Source organism: Orcinus orca, chromosome 9 (genome assembly GCF_937001465.1).
Source record: "Orcinus orca chromosome 9, mOrcOrc1.1, whole genome shotgun sequence".
NCBI lineage: Eukaryota > Metazoa > Chordata > Mammalia > Artiodactyla > Delphinidae > Orcinus > Orcinus orca.
This window is the reverse complement of record NC_064567.1, coordinates 40,774,041-40,790,729: the sequence shown is the minus strand read 5'-3', so window position 1 is coordinate 40,790,729 and position 16,689 is coordinate 40,774,041. Positions and strand designations below refer to the sequence as shown.

General features: G+C 42.1%; 1 protein-coding gene across 6 annotated transcripts in view; it reads right to left on the bottom strand.

The window, feature by feature from the left end:
- AOAH (acyloxyacyl hydrolase) overlaps nt 1-13,681 on the bottom strand; it is a 171,229-nt gene extending 157,548 nt beyond the window's left edge. Inside the window, exons 1-3 of one of the 6 annotated variants that reach the window (XM_033428275.2) lie at nt 13,525-13,681; nt 13,220-13,370; nt 2,335-2,430 (exon numbers count right to left, since the gene is read on the bottom strand). In XM_033428275.2, coding sequence (XP_033284166.1) covers nt 2,335-2,430; nt 13,220-13,340 — 217 coding nt within the window. In that variant the 5' untranslated portion in view covers nt 13,341-13,370; nt 13,525-13,681. Of the gene's footprint in view, nt 1-2,334; nt 2,431-13,219; nt 13,371-13,476 lie in introns of all 6 variants that reach the window. The other 5 variants (XM_012533065.3, XM_033428272.2, XM_012533066.3 and 2 more) reach the window with 5 other exon arrangements.
- Between the last annotated feature and the right edge of the window lie 3,008 nt (nt 13,682-16,689).

Below are 16,689 nucleotides of genomic sequence, written 5' to 3'. Positions count from 1 at the left end.
TCCTATGCACCCAGATCATGGTCTTAATACTATTTCCCACTAAAAGAAACCAGAGCTTCTAAGAAATGACTGATTTCAAGCCTGGGGTTGGAAATGTACAAGACAGGCTGGAACAACTTGTCACGCTAGTTAGTGAGGAAGCTACAAAGACTACTTAGATTTATGTCTGAAAGGACCCAGGAGCCAACTTGAAGTTCCTACTGGTCAAAGATGAGAGAATTTGAGCTTTAAAGGGATAATAGTTGAAGTAGTCTGAAACTCATCAAATGTGTATAAATTCATGAGTTCATAATGATACTTTAAAGAAAACCAAGTGACTACTTTGGGATGATACTATGAAGGCAATGAGTTATTTGAAACCTGGCAAGTAAAACAAAAGAATCAAGCATTTATCCTGCCTTTCTTAGAATGAATAATAGTACCATTAGGAACTGTGGGGAAAAACATCCCTAAGCTATGAGGATGATGAGGGAAACTGTCTCTAATATATTTCAACTACTAAAGGAAATATAATTGATAGATTAGAATAGCACCATTTTGCAACCTCCAATGAACTGATAGACCTAGTCATAGAGCATCAACAGCTGCTAATATCACAAAAATAGAAAAGAGAAAACCACTTATGATGGCCTCCTGTTGAAAGAAAACACCATCACTTATAGCCTTGCCAAAGAAATCAAACTGGAGTCTCATCAAGCCTCTGGATCTAGCTGCCAATTTTCAGGAAATACAGAGCACAGAGAAACATATTCAATCATGCCACAGGGATGCCATCAGCAAAATGCAGAAACTCTACACGACAGATTCCACAGCTAAATTACAAGGAAAAGGAAGGGATGGAAAGGAAACTGGTAGATTAAAATCGACTTAAAAGACACACCAAAAGTTTAAAAACTGGGCAAGACTATGGTGTCTGGAGATATGCAGTTGGGTGATAAAGCTATAAAGCAATACAAGGAAATGATTATAGTAATCTTCAGGATGTTGTTTTTTTAGGGGGGAGGAGGAATTTATGATGCGTTGGGGCATGTGGATGGGACTTTTGGAGCAGCTACCTATCTGTTCTTTCCTGACCTGTGTTATGTTTACAAGGGTGTTCACCTTTCAATAACTGATAAAGCTCTACATTTATTTTGTGTTTTTTTAATTTGTTTCCTTTTATCAAGAAAAGGTTAAAAAATTATCCACAGACAATACTACACATAGTCTATGGATTCATACAAGTGAATGTAAAAGTATAAAATTTGCCAAACCCAATGCCCATCAAGTTCCTATGAGCGGTTCCATCTAGGGAGGTGGTAGGAAAATGTAACTGGGAGTGGGGGAGGCCAAAGGGCATTTCAAGTTTATTCGTTACCTTCTAATTCTGTGGAAATATGTCAAAATCTTAGCAATGGTCAAACTGGGACATTGCAAACACATGTATTTGTGTATTATCCTCTTCCAGTCTTTATTTTTGAATTCTAAAAAAATGAGCTTATGAGTATACATTGAGACTGCATGCAATAAATTTTCTGAAAATGTTTTGGTGCCATTGACACAAGGTCTGTTAAATCAAATATAAAATCGTCATGAGTCCAACTACCTTACTTAAAAATAATAATGTAGGCATCTTTGAAGAATTAGTTCCTTAACATTAAGTGAATGAAAATTTGACTCTCAAAGAAGTTTATTCATTGTGATTGTACACCTAACAGTATTCTATAAGAGAAACAGCGTCAATATTTTCTTTCCGCTGAGAGTGTAAAAAACTACACAATTTGTTTAAACCACCAATCATTTCCTTCTTTTGCAAGATGTGTAAAGGCTTTTATAGAAATCCAGTTCAAATCAATGGAATGTCCCCAGATTATTTTCCCATTTGGAGTTTTAAGATCCATTGTCCCCTCAGCCTAAATAAAGCTCTGTGTTAGAAAGGAGGTGCTTGCATCTGAGAATGTGTGTGTGCTTAAATTAACATAAATCATTGAAAATTATTCATTATTCATAATTTTGACCTTCTCGGTACTTAAGGCCATGATCACCAGGTGGGCAAATCATTATAAATGTGACACATAAAACAACAATCAGCCATTCTACATTTTATTCCCTAAATGTCCACAACAATCTCATTCTGCCATGAAAGAAAATGAATGTCAGGGGAAAAAAATTGCCTCAAGTATTTTTTTGTGTCTTCCTTTTAATTTCTATGAGTTCCATAAGAATATCAACTCACAGAAATAACACAATCAGATTCTCCTCTGTGAGCACATGTAGGGTATCAACTCACTCGTGATGGCTCATGAATGAAAAAGAAACGCAGACCCACAGCCAAGTGAGCCTTTCTGTATTTACCAGGCAAGTAGCTGCACAGTCTCTCCATTGAGGTCTGGACCGTTGAGTTGTGAACTTGAGCAAGCTGTTCAATCACAGACACCACCAGCACACACCCTGCAAGGGAGCAGAAATCAGCCACGTCACATGGAAAGCTGTGCTGGAGGGCTGAGGGAAAGAAAGGGGATATACGTGTGTCCTTAAAAACACAAACCTTTCTAAAACAGAGAACTTTTCTTTGCCATGCTTTTTATAATCAACCATGTATGTGAATGCACTGAGTTGTAGTGAAATATGAAGTGTGGTAAGAAGATTGTGTATTTGGGGGTCAGAAAGACCGGTTACCAGCTTACCTTTGTCACTTGTAAGCTATGTGGCTTCGGGGAAGTAATTGAATCTTGCTTTATTTCCATTCCCTTTTGATCACTATCTCCTGTAAATGGGGAGATAGTGCACAGAAGACATTTACAGGAGATGGTGCATGGAAGACAGCCACCACTGAGGAGAAGCTCAGTGGACAGTGGCTCCTTTCCTGTCCCCTCTCCTTCCCTTCTGCAGGACAGCTTCACTGTGAGTAAGATCATTCTCACCCTACACATTCTCAGCCCGTGACCTACGGTCAGATTTTTAATTGTAGAAAAGCAGCGGAAATTGCCCAACATTTGGAGTCAGAAGACCTGGGATTGAGTCTTGCCCTTGAATCCTGGATTTACCACCCATCCTTTCTAAGCCTTGTTTTCCTCACTGCAAAGTAAATAAGTTTCCCAAAGGGCTGCTGTGATGATTAAATGAAATAAAAGTGCAAGTGAAGGTGCCTTTGAATCATACACTATTGTAAAATATTATTTTACCTCCCAGCTATAAAGCACTCTGCTTGAAAGCATGTACCAATATGATAAGTGTCTAGAAGGAACCTTGGATTAAATTAGGAATATATTCCTTAAGCTACCTTGATGTATGATAAGTGTGAAGGCTCAAAACTGCTAGGCTAATACCCCTAGAAATTTCTATCACCAACCTTGATCTCCTAAACTGCTAGGGAAGACCAAACCTCCTTTGTCCAAAGGGAGGGGACTCTTCTATACGCAAGAGGTTGGTTGGTCAAAGATAAGTAAGCCTGAGAAGAAATTGTTAGGCTTCATTTGGATAGGAGGAGTAGCACTTATTGGCAGAGGTTGGTTTCCAAGGAGGCAAAAGAAGGATTACATCCAAAGTAAAGAAGTTCCAGGGTGCCTGGCCCAGAAGTAAGCTCACTGCTATCCACCTGCTCAAGGAGCTGGGGACCCAAGTTCACATGCAGTGTCATTAAAGCCAAATTCCCACTAGGAATCCTTGAGGTAAAGTGGCTGATAACAGATGTGAATATTACAATTGGGCATTTCTTTAAACCTCCCATAAAATGAGAGATTGGCAACAAAAAGGGAGAGATTTCCACCTTTCTAGACACTGCAACACCTGAGCAGGCTCTGGCCTCATTTGTTCTGTACCCTCTGGTAAAGCTGGGCAAAGCTGGGCTCACCAAATCTGTGATAACCATAGTCTTACTGCTCTGGGAGCACCTACTTCTGGGACATTTATCAACGTCAGTTACCAAGGTTGATTGGATGTGCTTTTAGCCTAATCCATGCATTGAGGGTTTTATTACATTGCAATGAATTCAGTAGCTGATACTTATTAGCACTTTACAGCCTAAAAAGCATTTTCATATGTATTTTGTTTTATTTTAAAAATAACTTTTCAAAAAAGATAGATGCAATGCAATCTCATTGCAGAAAAATTTTAAGATACACAACAATGTAAAAAAGATAAACATCACTTAAATCACCCAGAGATAAAGCAATTTCACTTTTATTTTAAATATATAAAATATGTTTAATATATGGGAATATTTTCAACATTTATAATGCACTATTACACCTTGATTTATGTCCCTGCTAATCACCTGCTAAGTTAGGTGGAGCGAAATACATTTTAATAACTGCAATTGAAAATAATTATAAGTAATTATACTGCAATGTGACAAGAGGATGCAATGTGCTATAGTTGAAAAGGGAGAAGCTTTGGAATAAAGAATAAACTTTTTTTTTTAAACAAGGTTCAAATACTGGTTCAGTCACTTAAAATGGTGTAACTCTGAACAAGTTACCTACCCTTCTGGAGCCTCTTTTTAAGAATTTAGAGTTAGAGCATAAGTTCCTTGAGGGCAGGAATGGGGTCTTAGTATCTCTAACTTTGAGTGCCTGACATAAGAGCCTGGTTTGGAGGAAGGAGATGAGAGATGTTGGCTGACTTGAAGCCAACTGACTGGAGAACCAACCGGGGGACACTTCAGTTGTCACTTGCTGGGGACCTCCATGGGCAACGGTTAATGGATGCAACTGAATTTGTGTTCTGGCTCGGTCATCCCACTGACGACATTGCTTACTGTTTGTTCCATCTCATTACAGGAAAAGGCTCCACTTTTCATCCTGGTGTGAAACAACCAGCGCCCTCTCTTAAGTCAACCAGCAGATTCTATAGCAAATGGTCATGGTGTGTAGCTCAGGATCAAAGAAGAACGCGGTGGAGATTGGGTTGAGACCTTGAATAGCAATCACTTCATACAGAGTCTTATCAATGAGCTGCAGCATCTGGCACCCAGAATGGACTTGAAACACAGGTATGTATTTATCTTCATCCTTGGAGTGGAAGGATGAATGCAAAGAGAATTGTGCTGCTTGAGACCAACCTGCTCCTTTGTACTTACAGACGTGGGCTTTTCTTTCACTCAGAGCAATCCCAACAAGGACTCATGACTTTTGTGACTCCTTAGCACTGCTGGCTAAAATTGGAGATCATTAGATAAATAAAAAGGAACCAAGAAAAAGTCAGCTGTCTCTGAAGATTGGGTGGATCTTGCCACCATCGCCACTCTGCCTAGTGAAGAGTTATTATGATCAAAAGGACCCTGCAGAAAAGCAGGTAATGGGGCTTGAAATATGTAAATGCCCATGTTGGGCTCAGCTTTGATTTGAGTCCTGCTCACCTGGACATCCCTGCCCATTTCCAGCGAGCTCAACTCCCATTGGATTGCGAATTTAGGGTCTGCAGTGAGGTGCGTCCTGAATCCTTTAGCAGCAAGAATGGAGAAATTGACTTTGCTATAGTTTCTAATAAGAGCTTTTACTGTCTTGACAGGCTAAAAAAATGTTTTTCCTTGGAGAAATGCATGTGCAGAGTAATTCCTCCCCTTATAGACTATTCTCTGGCTGCTAATAAAAGGCCTGGGTCTGCTAAAGCAAGTTTGTCCAAGCAACTGTTCATTTAGGAAGTGATGAGAGTGGGTGAGAACTACGTATTTTGCTCAGTGGTCACTATCTGAAATTTCAGATAGTGAAATTATGGAAATGGAAATATGGAGATATGGAAAATCTCTTCTCACCTGGCAACTGAAAATAATGAGTATAATAGAAACAGACACCCCTGATATTGTAGGAAAAGAAGCAAATAGGCCAGAATAAAAACACCTGCCACCGCAATCAGCTTCTAGACACACATCTCAGGTAGACTGCAGACTGTACCACGGAATCCTTTTGAAATGAAACAGAACTCTTGAAACTCTAATTATAATCATATCTGTGCTGGCTGGAAATTCAGCCAACTGCAGAGAGCAGTCTAGTAGATTTCTCATTTGTCTGAAGCCTACACTTCATTGAGAAGCCTTGAAAGCACCTGGCAGTTGTCAGAACCAGGGTCGGCGTGACTACACTCCATTTTTGACCCTGAGTCAGGGCATAAATAATTCATCACATGGCTAGAATGTTCTCTGCAGATTTCAAAGGGTTTTGCATACATTATCATCTCATTCAAACTTCTGAACAACTCACAGATGCAGGAATTACTGTTCTTATTATCGTATAGACCAGCAATCGGAGGCTCAGAGAGCTCAGATGCCTTGCCAATTATGGAGCTAGTGAGCAGGGGAGCTGGGACTGGAACACAGTATGTGTTGAGTCCAGGCACCATGCTGAGCTATGAGTACACGCAGAGAACAAACAGATATGATTCCTGCCCTCTCAGAGATCATACTCTATTAGGGAAAAGTGATTGTAAACATGTAAGCACGCATGCAATTATAAATAATTTTAGGTACTATGAAGAAAAGGAACAAGGTGAAGTAACAGAGGGCAACAAGGACGAAGTGGTATGAACATTAACTAGAGCTGATAGAGAGAGAAGGTTTCTCTGAAGAACACACACAAAAACGGCTCATATAATGGAAAGGAGCAAGCAGGGTGAGCAGCCAGGCAGGCTTTGTAGGTAGGAGGAACTGGTGCCTACCTCACGGCAATGAGACTGGGAAAACCTGACATTAGGAGATGCGATGCAGGCCTAGGTGGCGGTCAAGTCTGTGGGTTTTGTAGATGGCAAAAGAGGTAGGGATTCAACCTGAGAGGAATGGGAAACTATGAATGGGCTTTGTGGAGAGGGCTGCTACTATGTGATCTGTGTCTTTAAAATATCAGGCTGGCTGTCATGAGGAGGAAGGATCTTGGGGGCGGAGAGATGAAGAAGGAGGCTATTTTGGTCCTGGAGAGAGGTGATCGCTGATTGGATAGAGTAATGAGTGGCAGTGGGGATGGAGGAAAATGGGCAAATCTGGAATCTGTTATGGAGGCTGACCCGATTGGATTTATTAATAAATTGAGGAGAAATGTGAGAATCAAGGATGACTCTTGTTTCTGGTTTGGGCCCTAGAGAAGCGTAAAGCACAGGTTTTAGAGTCACACCTGGATTTGGGCCCCTGCACCCCTGTTGGACCAGCATGACATTATCAAGTGCATTCCTCACCTGATCCCTCTCTCCCCACCCAATGCCCCTCCACAAACACCTAAATTCTGTTCTCAGATTTCACTAATCGGGTGGGAGCAGAGGATATAGTTTTATATGTTGTAATTCTAATCAGCAACTTTTATCCCAGATCTTTCTCATGTTGGTGAAGAGAAAAGGAAATAAGAAAGAAAGGTAGGAAAACAATCACCCAAAATGATCCTACAGCCAGCTTTGTTTCCCTAAGATATTAGTTATCAAGCCAGAGATGGCAGCACACAGCCCAGGTATGAACACTGAAACTTCACTTTTTCTTCTGCATCCTACTCTCAGTCTGGACATGGATAGGGAGAGTGGGTAGGAGAAGAAAAGAGAGTGGAAGGGAGGAAAGAGAAGGGAGAAGTTATGGTACAGCAGAGACTGAAGAATTTGTGGTTCAGACAGACCTGGATTCAAATCTTGCTTCTATTACTTATGAGCTGTTGTATTTGGCAGGATGGTTAAACTCTCTGAACCCAGATTTTGGCACCCACAGAATAGAAAAATAAAGCCCTCTTGTGTGGTACATTAAAAATGGCCACAGACTTTTTATATTTCCTCCCAGGAAGAGGTGATATCTATTTTCCAGGCTTTGAATCTGGCCTTGTGACCTTGCTTTGATCAGTAGAATATAGAAGTGAAAGCATGTCAGGTCCCAACCTAGACCTCAAGAGGCCTTGCATCTTCCCTTTTGCCCTTTTAGACCTTCTCACTAAGCTGAGGGCAAGTGGAGACGGAGCAGCCTCAGGCAAAAAGGTCAGAGTCTGACTGCTCTTCCTGAAGTTCAAGCAGTTTTTCAAGAATAAACCTTCCTCAATTCATTGTGTGCCATTGGTTGATTTTTAGTGTCCTGCAATGGTTGCTTGTGACGGTCTTTCCAGTTTTATGCTTGGTCTTAGATGGACTTTGTCCAGGGAAAGATTCAGGTGGGGACTTTGTCCTCTACACTAACATTGAAAAACAATTACTATATGAGAGAAAGGGTATGGTAGTGGAGTAATCTGTTTTCCTTTCCAAATTCTGAGTGTGAAGGCCAGGAGAAAAATCTTGACTATCAAGCCCCTCTCCCTCAAAAACAAAACAAAACAAAAAACGCTTCAACCCACAGCTTACTCTGCATCTATGAACTTCTACTATATAGTTGTGCTTATTTGGTGAATCACTTTGGGACCCAGTCACATCAATGCTCTTTTGCAATACCATCTGGTGTTTAGTTTGAAGCCTTTTTCTTTTTGAAGCATTTCTAAGAGTGGTAGGCAGAATGATAAGATTACTGTCTCCTGATGTAGAGGCCTTACTTAATCCCCTCCCCTGAGTGAGGGCAGAACCTGTGAATGTGATTGGATATCACTTCTGTGATTGTGTTATGTTCTATGATAAGAGAGATTTTGCATATGTAATTAAGGACCCTAGTTAGTTTACTTTGAGTTACTCAAGGTTATCCTGGGTGGACCCAACATAATCAGGTGAGCCCTTTAAATGTAGAGAGCTTGCTCCAGCAGTTCTTAAACAAGAAAGAAATAGCTACGTTATTAACTTCCTTTGCAAAGGGGCAGCCTCTCAGAGCCGAGAGTGATCCTGGCTGACAGCTCGCAAGCACATGGGACCTCAGCCCTGCAAATCCAAGAACCTGAATTCTGCCAACCACTGCTGAACTTGTGAGAGAACCTGAGTCTCACATCACATGCAGCCCCATGTGACATCTCCATTACAGCCTTGTAAAACTCTGAGCAGAGAACCGGGTTATATTATGTCCAGACTTCTCATGTGCAGAAACCGTGAGATAATATATTTATGTTGTTTTAAACTGATGAATGTGTGGCAAGTTATTACACAGCAATAGAAAGCTAATACACTATGAAATCTTTTCTCATAAGTGAATCTTCCCTTAAGATATCCAAGATGTGAGAATTTGTATTTGCATAAGATGTAGATTCCCATGTAATTATTCCGTTTACTCAGGCCTCTTTGCCTTATGATAGGTTTAAATGCAGGACTTCCATAGCTTATTTTCAATATATTTTTTCCTGATTTCCAAAAGAATACATTATCACAACCCCTTTGGGTACTTAGTATGTCCCAAGCACAGTTCTAAGTCCTTCATGTGTATTTACTCATTAGCCCTCCACACCACCCAAGGATGCAGGCCCCATGTAATCTCATCTTACAGGTAGGGGACACAAGGTACAGAGGGTGAAACTGTGCCCTTAATGTCACATATGTACAGAGTGGCAGAGCCAGGATTCCAATCCAGGCAGTCTGACCCCAGAGCTTAAGCTCTTTTGCTCTTAACCACCATGTCTTACTATTGTTTTTGCAAGCTCATCTAGAAAATGTGGAAAATTCAGAAATGCACTGAAAAGAGATTACAAATCATTTGTAACCTCATCACTCATAGATAACCATACACCAACTATTGGCATGTTGCTGTTCATCCTATCTGGGAAGACAGCTATATAAGTAGAGAGATAGGCACATTATATATAATTTTATGGGGATTTTACTCTGCTTAATGCTTTGCAACATTCTTTTTTTCCCCTCTTTCTCATAGTACATTTAAACTGTGATCTAGTTTACTGCCCACCCCTTCCCTCCAAAAAAGAAAATTTTCACTTTCTCCTTAAGGAAAAGCATACTGCCCACTTGGATTCTTCTGGTTTTGCTCACTTTGGGACCTTTCACAGAGTTGTGGACCTCTCTCTAGAGTGCCTTTGTGGTCCTTCTCTTCAGGGTTATGCCCCAGAACAATCCAGGAAAAAAAGAAAAAAAGGCAAAGGTGAGTTTAGTGAAAATTGAGATGATCAGAAACCTACCATCTGTGCCAAGGTTGGGATTAAATTCTGTGATAATCTAAAAACAAAAGTAGGGGATTAAGAAGAGGGCAAGTGTGAAGTGTGGGGGACAAAGTGCAGAGGGCTGCAGCTGCAGCTGGGAACCAGCAGGCATCTGGCTACACCTGAAGGGTCTGCAGGGCCCACGAGGGTGGAGGTGAGCTGCTTGTCAGCAGGGAGTGACCGTGGATTATGTTAAGAACAGCCCATGAGCTGCACCAGCCGTGACACTTCACTGTGGGAGTTCTGAGGGCCGAGAACCGTGTCAGGGTGATACAAAAGACCTCCCCAAGGACTGAGAGCAACCCTCAGAGAGGGGAAAAAGAAGAGAGCCCTGAATTATTCAGAGGAGACTAAATTTAAACACATGAGTGGAAAGATGAAATGTTTGCTGCCCTCAGCAGCAATGGTGGTGGCTTATGAACTAGTGTTCAGATATAGAGAAATAGAGAAAATGAAACTTCTGTACATGTAAATTGTGATCATAAATTTTCAATCTCTGCTGGCTCTGTCTAAATCTTTCCTATTTTTATCAGCGACATTGTCATTTTACCATTCATGCTGGTTGAAAGCTTAGGATCACGTCTTCCCCTTTATCTTTCAAACTATAAAGTCATCTCTGACCACTGTGTGTGTGATGTGGTTCGGTGGGGAGGAGGTTTTATCGGACTCTGAAGGCATTTTATATACTTAACCAAACATGAATGAGGGAAAAAAAATTTTTTTTAAGCGCTTTAAAAAGATTCCTTGAAAAAAAAAAAAAACCAAAATTCAGTGAATTAATTTAAATGTCAATGACTTAGAAACATAAGGATTACTTTGCCCCTAAATCAGCCATGTAAAGAAAATAATGTTTTGCAAAAATGAACATGGCTTATTATTGATTTCATAACATTTGAAAAGTGGCAGAAAGAGGCCCTGGCTGTTCCAGCACAGTAGAATCAGAGTTTACTTAGTGATCAAATGAACGTACAGTTCAGTGCAAAGGAATTATGGTAAATTGGGAAAGAGGCCACTGGGGCTTTGCATAGCTTAGTTCTGATTTTGGAATATGTTCAAGGCCATGCCCTCCAGATCTGCTGGTTAGTTCCCCACTGCAAAGGTTCCTCTTGGTACAGGAGCTGGGGTTGTTTGTTTATGATGGGGATGTTGGCTCAATCACTCAATAACTTCTACAGTGGCTCCTTGTGGAGTATCTCTCGAGTCACAAGAGTTCCCACTTCTGTGAGAGCTGTCCCCTCCCTCCGTGACCCTGGCAGCCACATCTGCACTGGGAGCTCTCCTCACTCTCCCCTGCCTCTTGTTCAGTGAGCTAAAAGACTTAGCCCAGATTCTCTGTGCCAGGATGTTAGATGACAGCCAGAAGAAAAGTCCTTCTCTGTGTAGGTTGACCTCTTACGTGCAAACTCTGGACTATGGGAGCCAATGAGTTGGAAGTCATGTAGTCCTGCTTTTCATTTGAAAGTTGTTGGGATTAACAGAAGTCCAAATGACAATTCCTCCTCTTCTCCCACCCCCTGTATGAGGCTCTTCCTCTTACCACCAGCTGCGAGTAAGCTTACTTCGCTGCTTCCTAAGACACTTCCACATTTGGCCAGTGCCTAAGAGCACCCCCAGGTCCCCTTTCAGGAGACACCTCCAATCGCCACAGCTGCTGGGCGTGCTGGTGCTAAAAGTGCACACTCGACCCGCAAGATCATGGTATGACAAAATGGTTATTTTAAATTTTGTTATGCAATAATAGATAGCCAGAACAACCGCATCCTAGAATCCCCTCAACACCTCCTTCTAATTCTCTATGCCTCAGTGGCAATGGGGCAGGGAAGGGAATGAGTATCTCATGTCTACTTTATCGGGGTGGAGGGCCAAGTATCTCAGATGATGCAACCATCCTAGAAATAGAACTGATTCCACTTAAGCCTTTCTCAAGTGCATTTCCACTTGACAAGCTTTAGGTGTTTGTTTTGAGAAAATAGAAGGTGGTAAATTGTTATCTGATGGAACCAAACAGTGGTGGGGATAACCTCCCAGGCATGGCTCCAATGGGGCCACAGACCTCTGCTTCCAGGCCTGTGGAGAATAGATTCGCGGGGAATCCAGGTCTTAAGGTTTTAATTTAAAAGAAGACCTTGAAACCAGAGATGTGCTCCTTAACATGTATAAAGACTGGAAATCATGGTTTTTCAGGAAATAGGACTAATTCAGATATTTTTCTGTACTGTCTCCAGAAATAATTCATATGTATCATAATCTGTATCCAAACTTTTCATTTGTAAGAGATGGCCACCATACTTATCCCTCGAGTTCTTCTTCTGGCTTCTTAAAGCAGGATTTTATTTTGAGATCTGCTCATTGAATAATTACTACTCAGACTTCTGAGTATCCTTGGCTCCATGGACTGACCCATTGAAAGCCCTTGGCCCTGTTCAGGAATCTCCAGGTATAACATGAATATCAAAGGTCTTACCCTACTTTTACTCCTCTCCAAAAAAACAAACAAAAAAACAACACCCTCCCCCCAAAAAACGAAAAACAAAACCCCAAACACCAAACAACAACAACTACTTTGAAGTAAAATACTTCAATAAAAGATAAGTGAAAGCCATAGCTCAGTCAAAGTTCAATGTTTCCAGGTGACTGTCCTTTTATTGCCATCTCTGGACTCACTGAGAGAAGGAAGAAAACTAAGATTGTTGAATCCTTACTGTGTGCAAATACCATAAATTTACATGCATGATCTCAATTCTCACATCGCCATGAAGTGCGTATAATAAGCCTCGTTTCATCCATAAGAACACAGAGGTATGGAAGTGTTAAGTTGCTCAAAGTTTCAGACTGTAAGGGACAGAACAGAGGGGGAGGAGGTGGCAGCAATTCAAAGGTCCAAGTCCACCTTCCTTCTACTGTGTAATGCTGCCTACTGTCCCGAAAGCAGGTAAGAATTTCAGGCTTTTATAGTTGCCCATCCAGGGGGAAAAAATTCCAATCACCAATGAGGTGGAAGACTTTTAATTCAAACTAGCAACTATATAGCATGCTTCTATACACACATATGTGCGTGTAGTGTGAACACTTACTCTAAGAAGCAAAATTTTTCTACGCTGGTAAGGTTATTGGTGTCTTACTTGGAATCTTATAGCTATGGATGCCATTAAATAGATGATTTACTATGCAAGTCAAGGATTTGACCCCATGATATCCACATTAAAAATAGAATATTTACGTACCTATACAGACTTTGGAGCGTCTGTTGCTGGGCTGGTGGTCATAGGCTGGAGAGGCCAAGGTGTGAAGGGTCAGGAGAAAGAACAGAGGAGTGGCCATAAGTATTTTCCAGGGTGGCTTCATCTCGGAGCTACTGCACCAGAAGACACCAGCCTGGGGACAGAAGCGGACAACTAAGGGATGCTGAAGTTGAGGCCGAATCGATCAGTCTCTCTCCCCTTCTCTTTCGTTTTCTGACACACACACACACCACACTCACGTACACACTTTTCACTATGACAGAGCCCTGAGAGAGAGCCACACTGGCCTGGGTGTGGGAAGAGCTGGAGTCGCTTGCACACCGTTCTTCTAAGCTACAAACTGCAAGACAAGGAAAAACCCAGGTGCAGCTGAGGCAGCAACAGCGCTTCTGCACTTGCTGGCTGAAGTCCGCGGCTGTGAACCCCAGGAAACTCGAGGCTTGCTGGAATCGTCCCACAGCCTGGTTAGGCGGCCCTTCCTCTTTTGTTCTTGCAAAACAAAACTACATTAAAAGTAAAACCAAAGAAGAAAGCCTCAACCACAAAAACAGCAGCCTTTAGCAATTTGATCAGCAGTTGTTCACAGGCTGTAGAAATTATAATCCGTTGTATTCAGAAGTTTAGTTTTGCTCTAAACAGTTTTATATGGTGAGGTTGGGCTCCTTATTTTGTTCTTAAAGAATATTCTGGTCAAGTAGTTATTTTCCTCTGGAGAAGTTGGATTATTCCTTGAAGGGTCAAGTTTTCCCAAGGCCATTCATTGGTGTTCAGAAAATGAACAGTGAGACAGTAAAGGGGCAGTCAAAATGGCTGGATTTTCAATCTAATAAGAAAAAAGATGAGCTGAAATTAACCAATTCATATTTACTTGACTGTGCACAATGCATCTCTTTCCTCCAGAATTTCAAAGTCTGTTTACATCCCTCACCTATGAAAGATTTGTTCATTTTTAAGACTGATTTTCTATTTTGAAGATGAGAATTGAATGCTATTTTTCCAAGAAGAAAACAAACAAACAAACAAACTGAAAACTAAACCAGATCATAGATAGAGAAAAGACATATAATCTAAATGCTTTGTTCTGAAATAGGACACAGCAAAGTCACAAGCCATTCTCCGATGAGATAAGGGAAGTGGGGCAAAGGGCCGCAATCTAGATAAGCCTGCGGGATCATGCAATTAATATTCTCCCTGTTTAGGCTCTGAGGAAAGCTTATGATAAACTTTATAGAATATTATAAAAGCTGTCAAAATTGGTAGACATTTCTTCTCCTCCTCCTGCTTTTACTTAAGGAACAGCATTTTAAGCAGCAGGTAGAATTTTAGAGTTGTATTCTTTCCAGGATGTAGGAAATACCAATTTTTATGGTTTGAAGACTTCTTGGGTGAGCATTAGTTTAACAAATGCCAATTTGTCAAATCTCTGAACCTGCAGCAGAGATATCACACACCAGAGTATTTCCCTACTTAAGGGTCCAGCACTGGTTAGGCCAGCGAATGCCATGGATGTCCTTGGTCACCATGGACCCATGGCTTCCTTTGAGGCTGAGCTGCTGTTTCACAAGGTCTCTGACCTTGTGGCCAAGGGAAGCTCTGGAGGTCACCACGACCAACAGAGGGTTCAGGGCCTAGAGAAATTCCAGGGAATTCCTCAGCAGGCAGGATAATAGAGTTATTAATAGCACTGACTGGAAAGACAAAAAGACACATGTTCAACTATCCTATCCATTGCTCACTTCTGAGTCATGTATTAGACCAGTGATGGAACCTTTCTATACTTTCTTCTACTTCTTCATTTATACTGGAATTATAATAATATTCGTCAGAGTTGCTGGAAGGACTAAAATAGACGATGTATTCATACTATAAAGCAGTGTGTCCAGCAAGAAGATTTGGTATATCAAAGCTTTGGTTATTATCCCAGCAGGAGTATGATGAAATCTGCACCCCAGGCCAGATTTCGAGAGAATTCTAAGACGCCCATGGTAGTTGCAGGCCAAGGTATAGGAAAATGACACTGGCTGCATTTACTGAAGGCTGCATTTATCGAACACCGTCTGTGTGCAGGGCAGCCCTCCAGGAGCAGAGTCTAGTCTGTTAACCCATAGGTGGGTGAGGAATCTTCACACAGCTTCGGCAAAAGCATTTGGCCCCGGCTCTGGGCCTCCTGAGGGTCTCCTGGTCTACATCTATAGCTGCAAGCAGGACTGGGACACCTCAGGGTGAGAGGCATTTCTCACTGTTAGGCTGTGTGCAACTTTTAGGCCCTTGGTCATGTGTGCGTGACCCAGGCAGTTCCACCCACAAGCACCACACGGACGGCGGTCCTGAGGCAGCCTGAGATGCTGGGGCTTCGGGCAGGGCTGGCTGCCCTGGGAACCCCGGGATTAGCTGTATAGCACTGAGCCAGTCCTTTACCATTGCCAGGGCTGAGATTCTTCAGCTGTGGGGGAATGTCATGGTAGTGTTTGACATATAGTAGGTTTTCCCTAAACGGAAGTGATTTTCATGCTTGAAAGGTGAGTTCTTACTTGGCAGGGTCAAAAGATGAACACAGGGCTTCCCTGGTGGCGCAGTGGTTGAGAGTCCGCCTGCCGATGCAGGGGACACGGGTTCGTGCCCTGGTCCGGGAGGATCCCACATGCCGTGGAGCGGCCGGGCCCGTGAGCCATGGCCACTGAGCCTGTGCGTCCGGAGCCTGTGCTCCGCAACGGGAGAGGCCACAACAGTGAGAGGCCCGCGTACCGCAAAAAAAAAAAAAAAAAAAAAAAAAAGAGGAACACAGAAGTCAGGAAGTGATTTCACTAACTGATGCTGAAGGGAGTGCGTGAGCCCATGTACCACTAACAAACCCTCCCTCCGGTCGTCGAGGCGAAGGTGCAGGGCTCCTACTGTTTGCACAGGCATCGCTCAGACTGCCTGGTCTCATCTCCCCGACAGGGCTACCTGTGCTCCTGGAGCATTGAGTGCACATGACCTATTAGAATCTCTGTACAACTTGCTGAAAGGCCCTGGACCTGCCGATGGTTTCTAACGACTTGTTGGACCCTGTACGATGTCCCTTGAGGACACCTGTGTCAGATGCTCCAATTCTGAGTTTCTCAAAATCTGCTTTTGGGAAATGAGATTTCTTCCTTGGAGCACTTTGTTGCTTACTTCACTCGGAGAGTTTCGATTCAAATCACAGTCTGTCCAGCTGCTACAGAAGGCTGAGGGTTTATAATTCTCAAATGTTACACCGGTGGTTCTGGCTTGTTCTGTTTGAATATGCTTCCTGACTATATTTTGAACTGCATTGGCCTCAACCATCTCATTCACAGCAAGTTCCTTAATCAGAAAAAAAACACAAAAAACAAAAAAAACTGACCTGGGTGACAGGAGATACTGTAAAATCTGGTGCTCCCTCAAAAGCGCCTCTTCTCTTTGACTTCCTCCTCTTTCGGACACCAAGG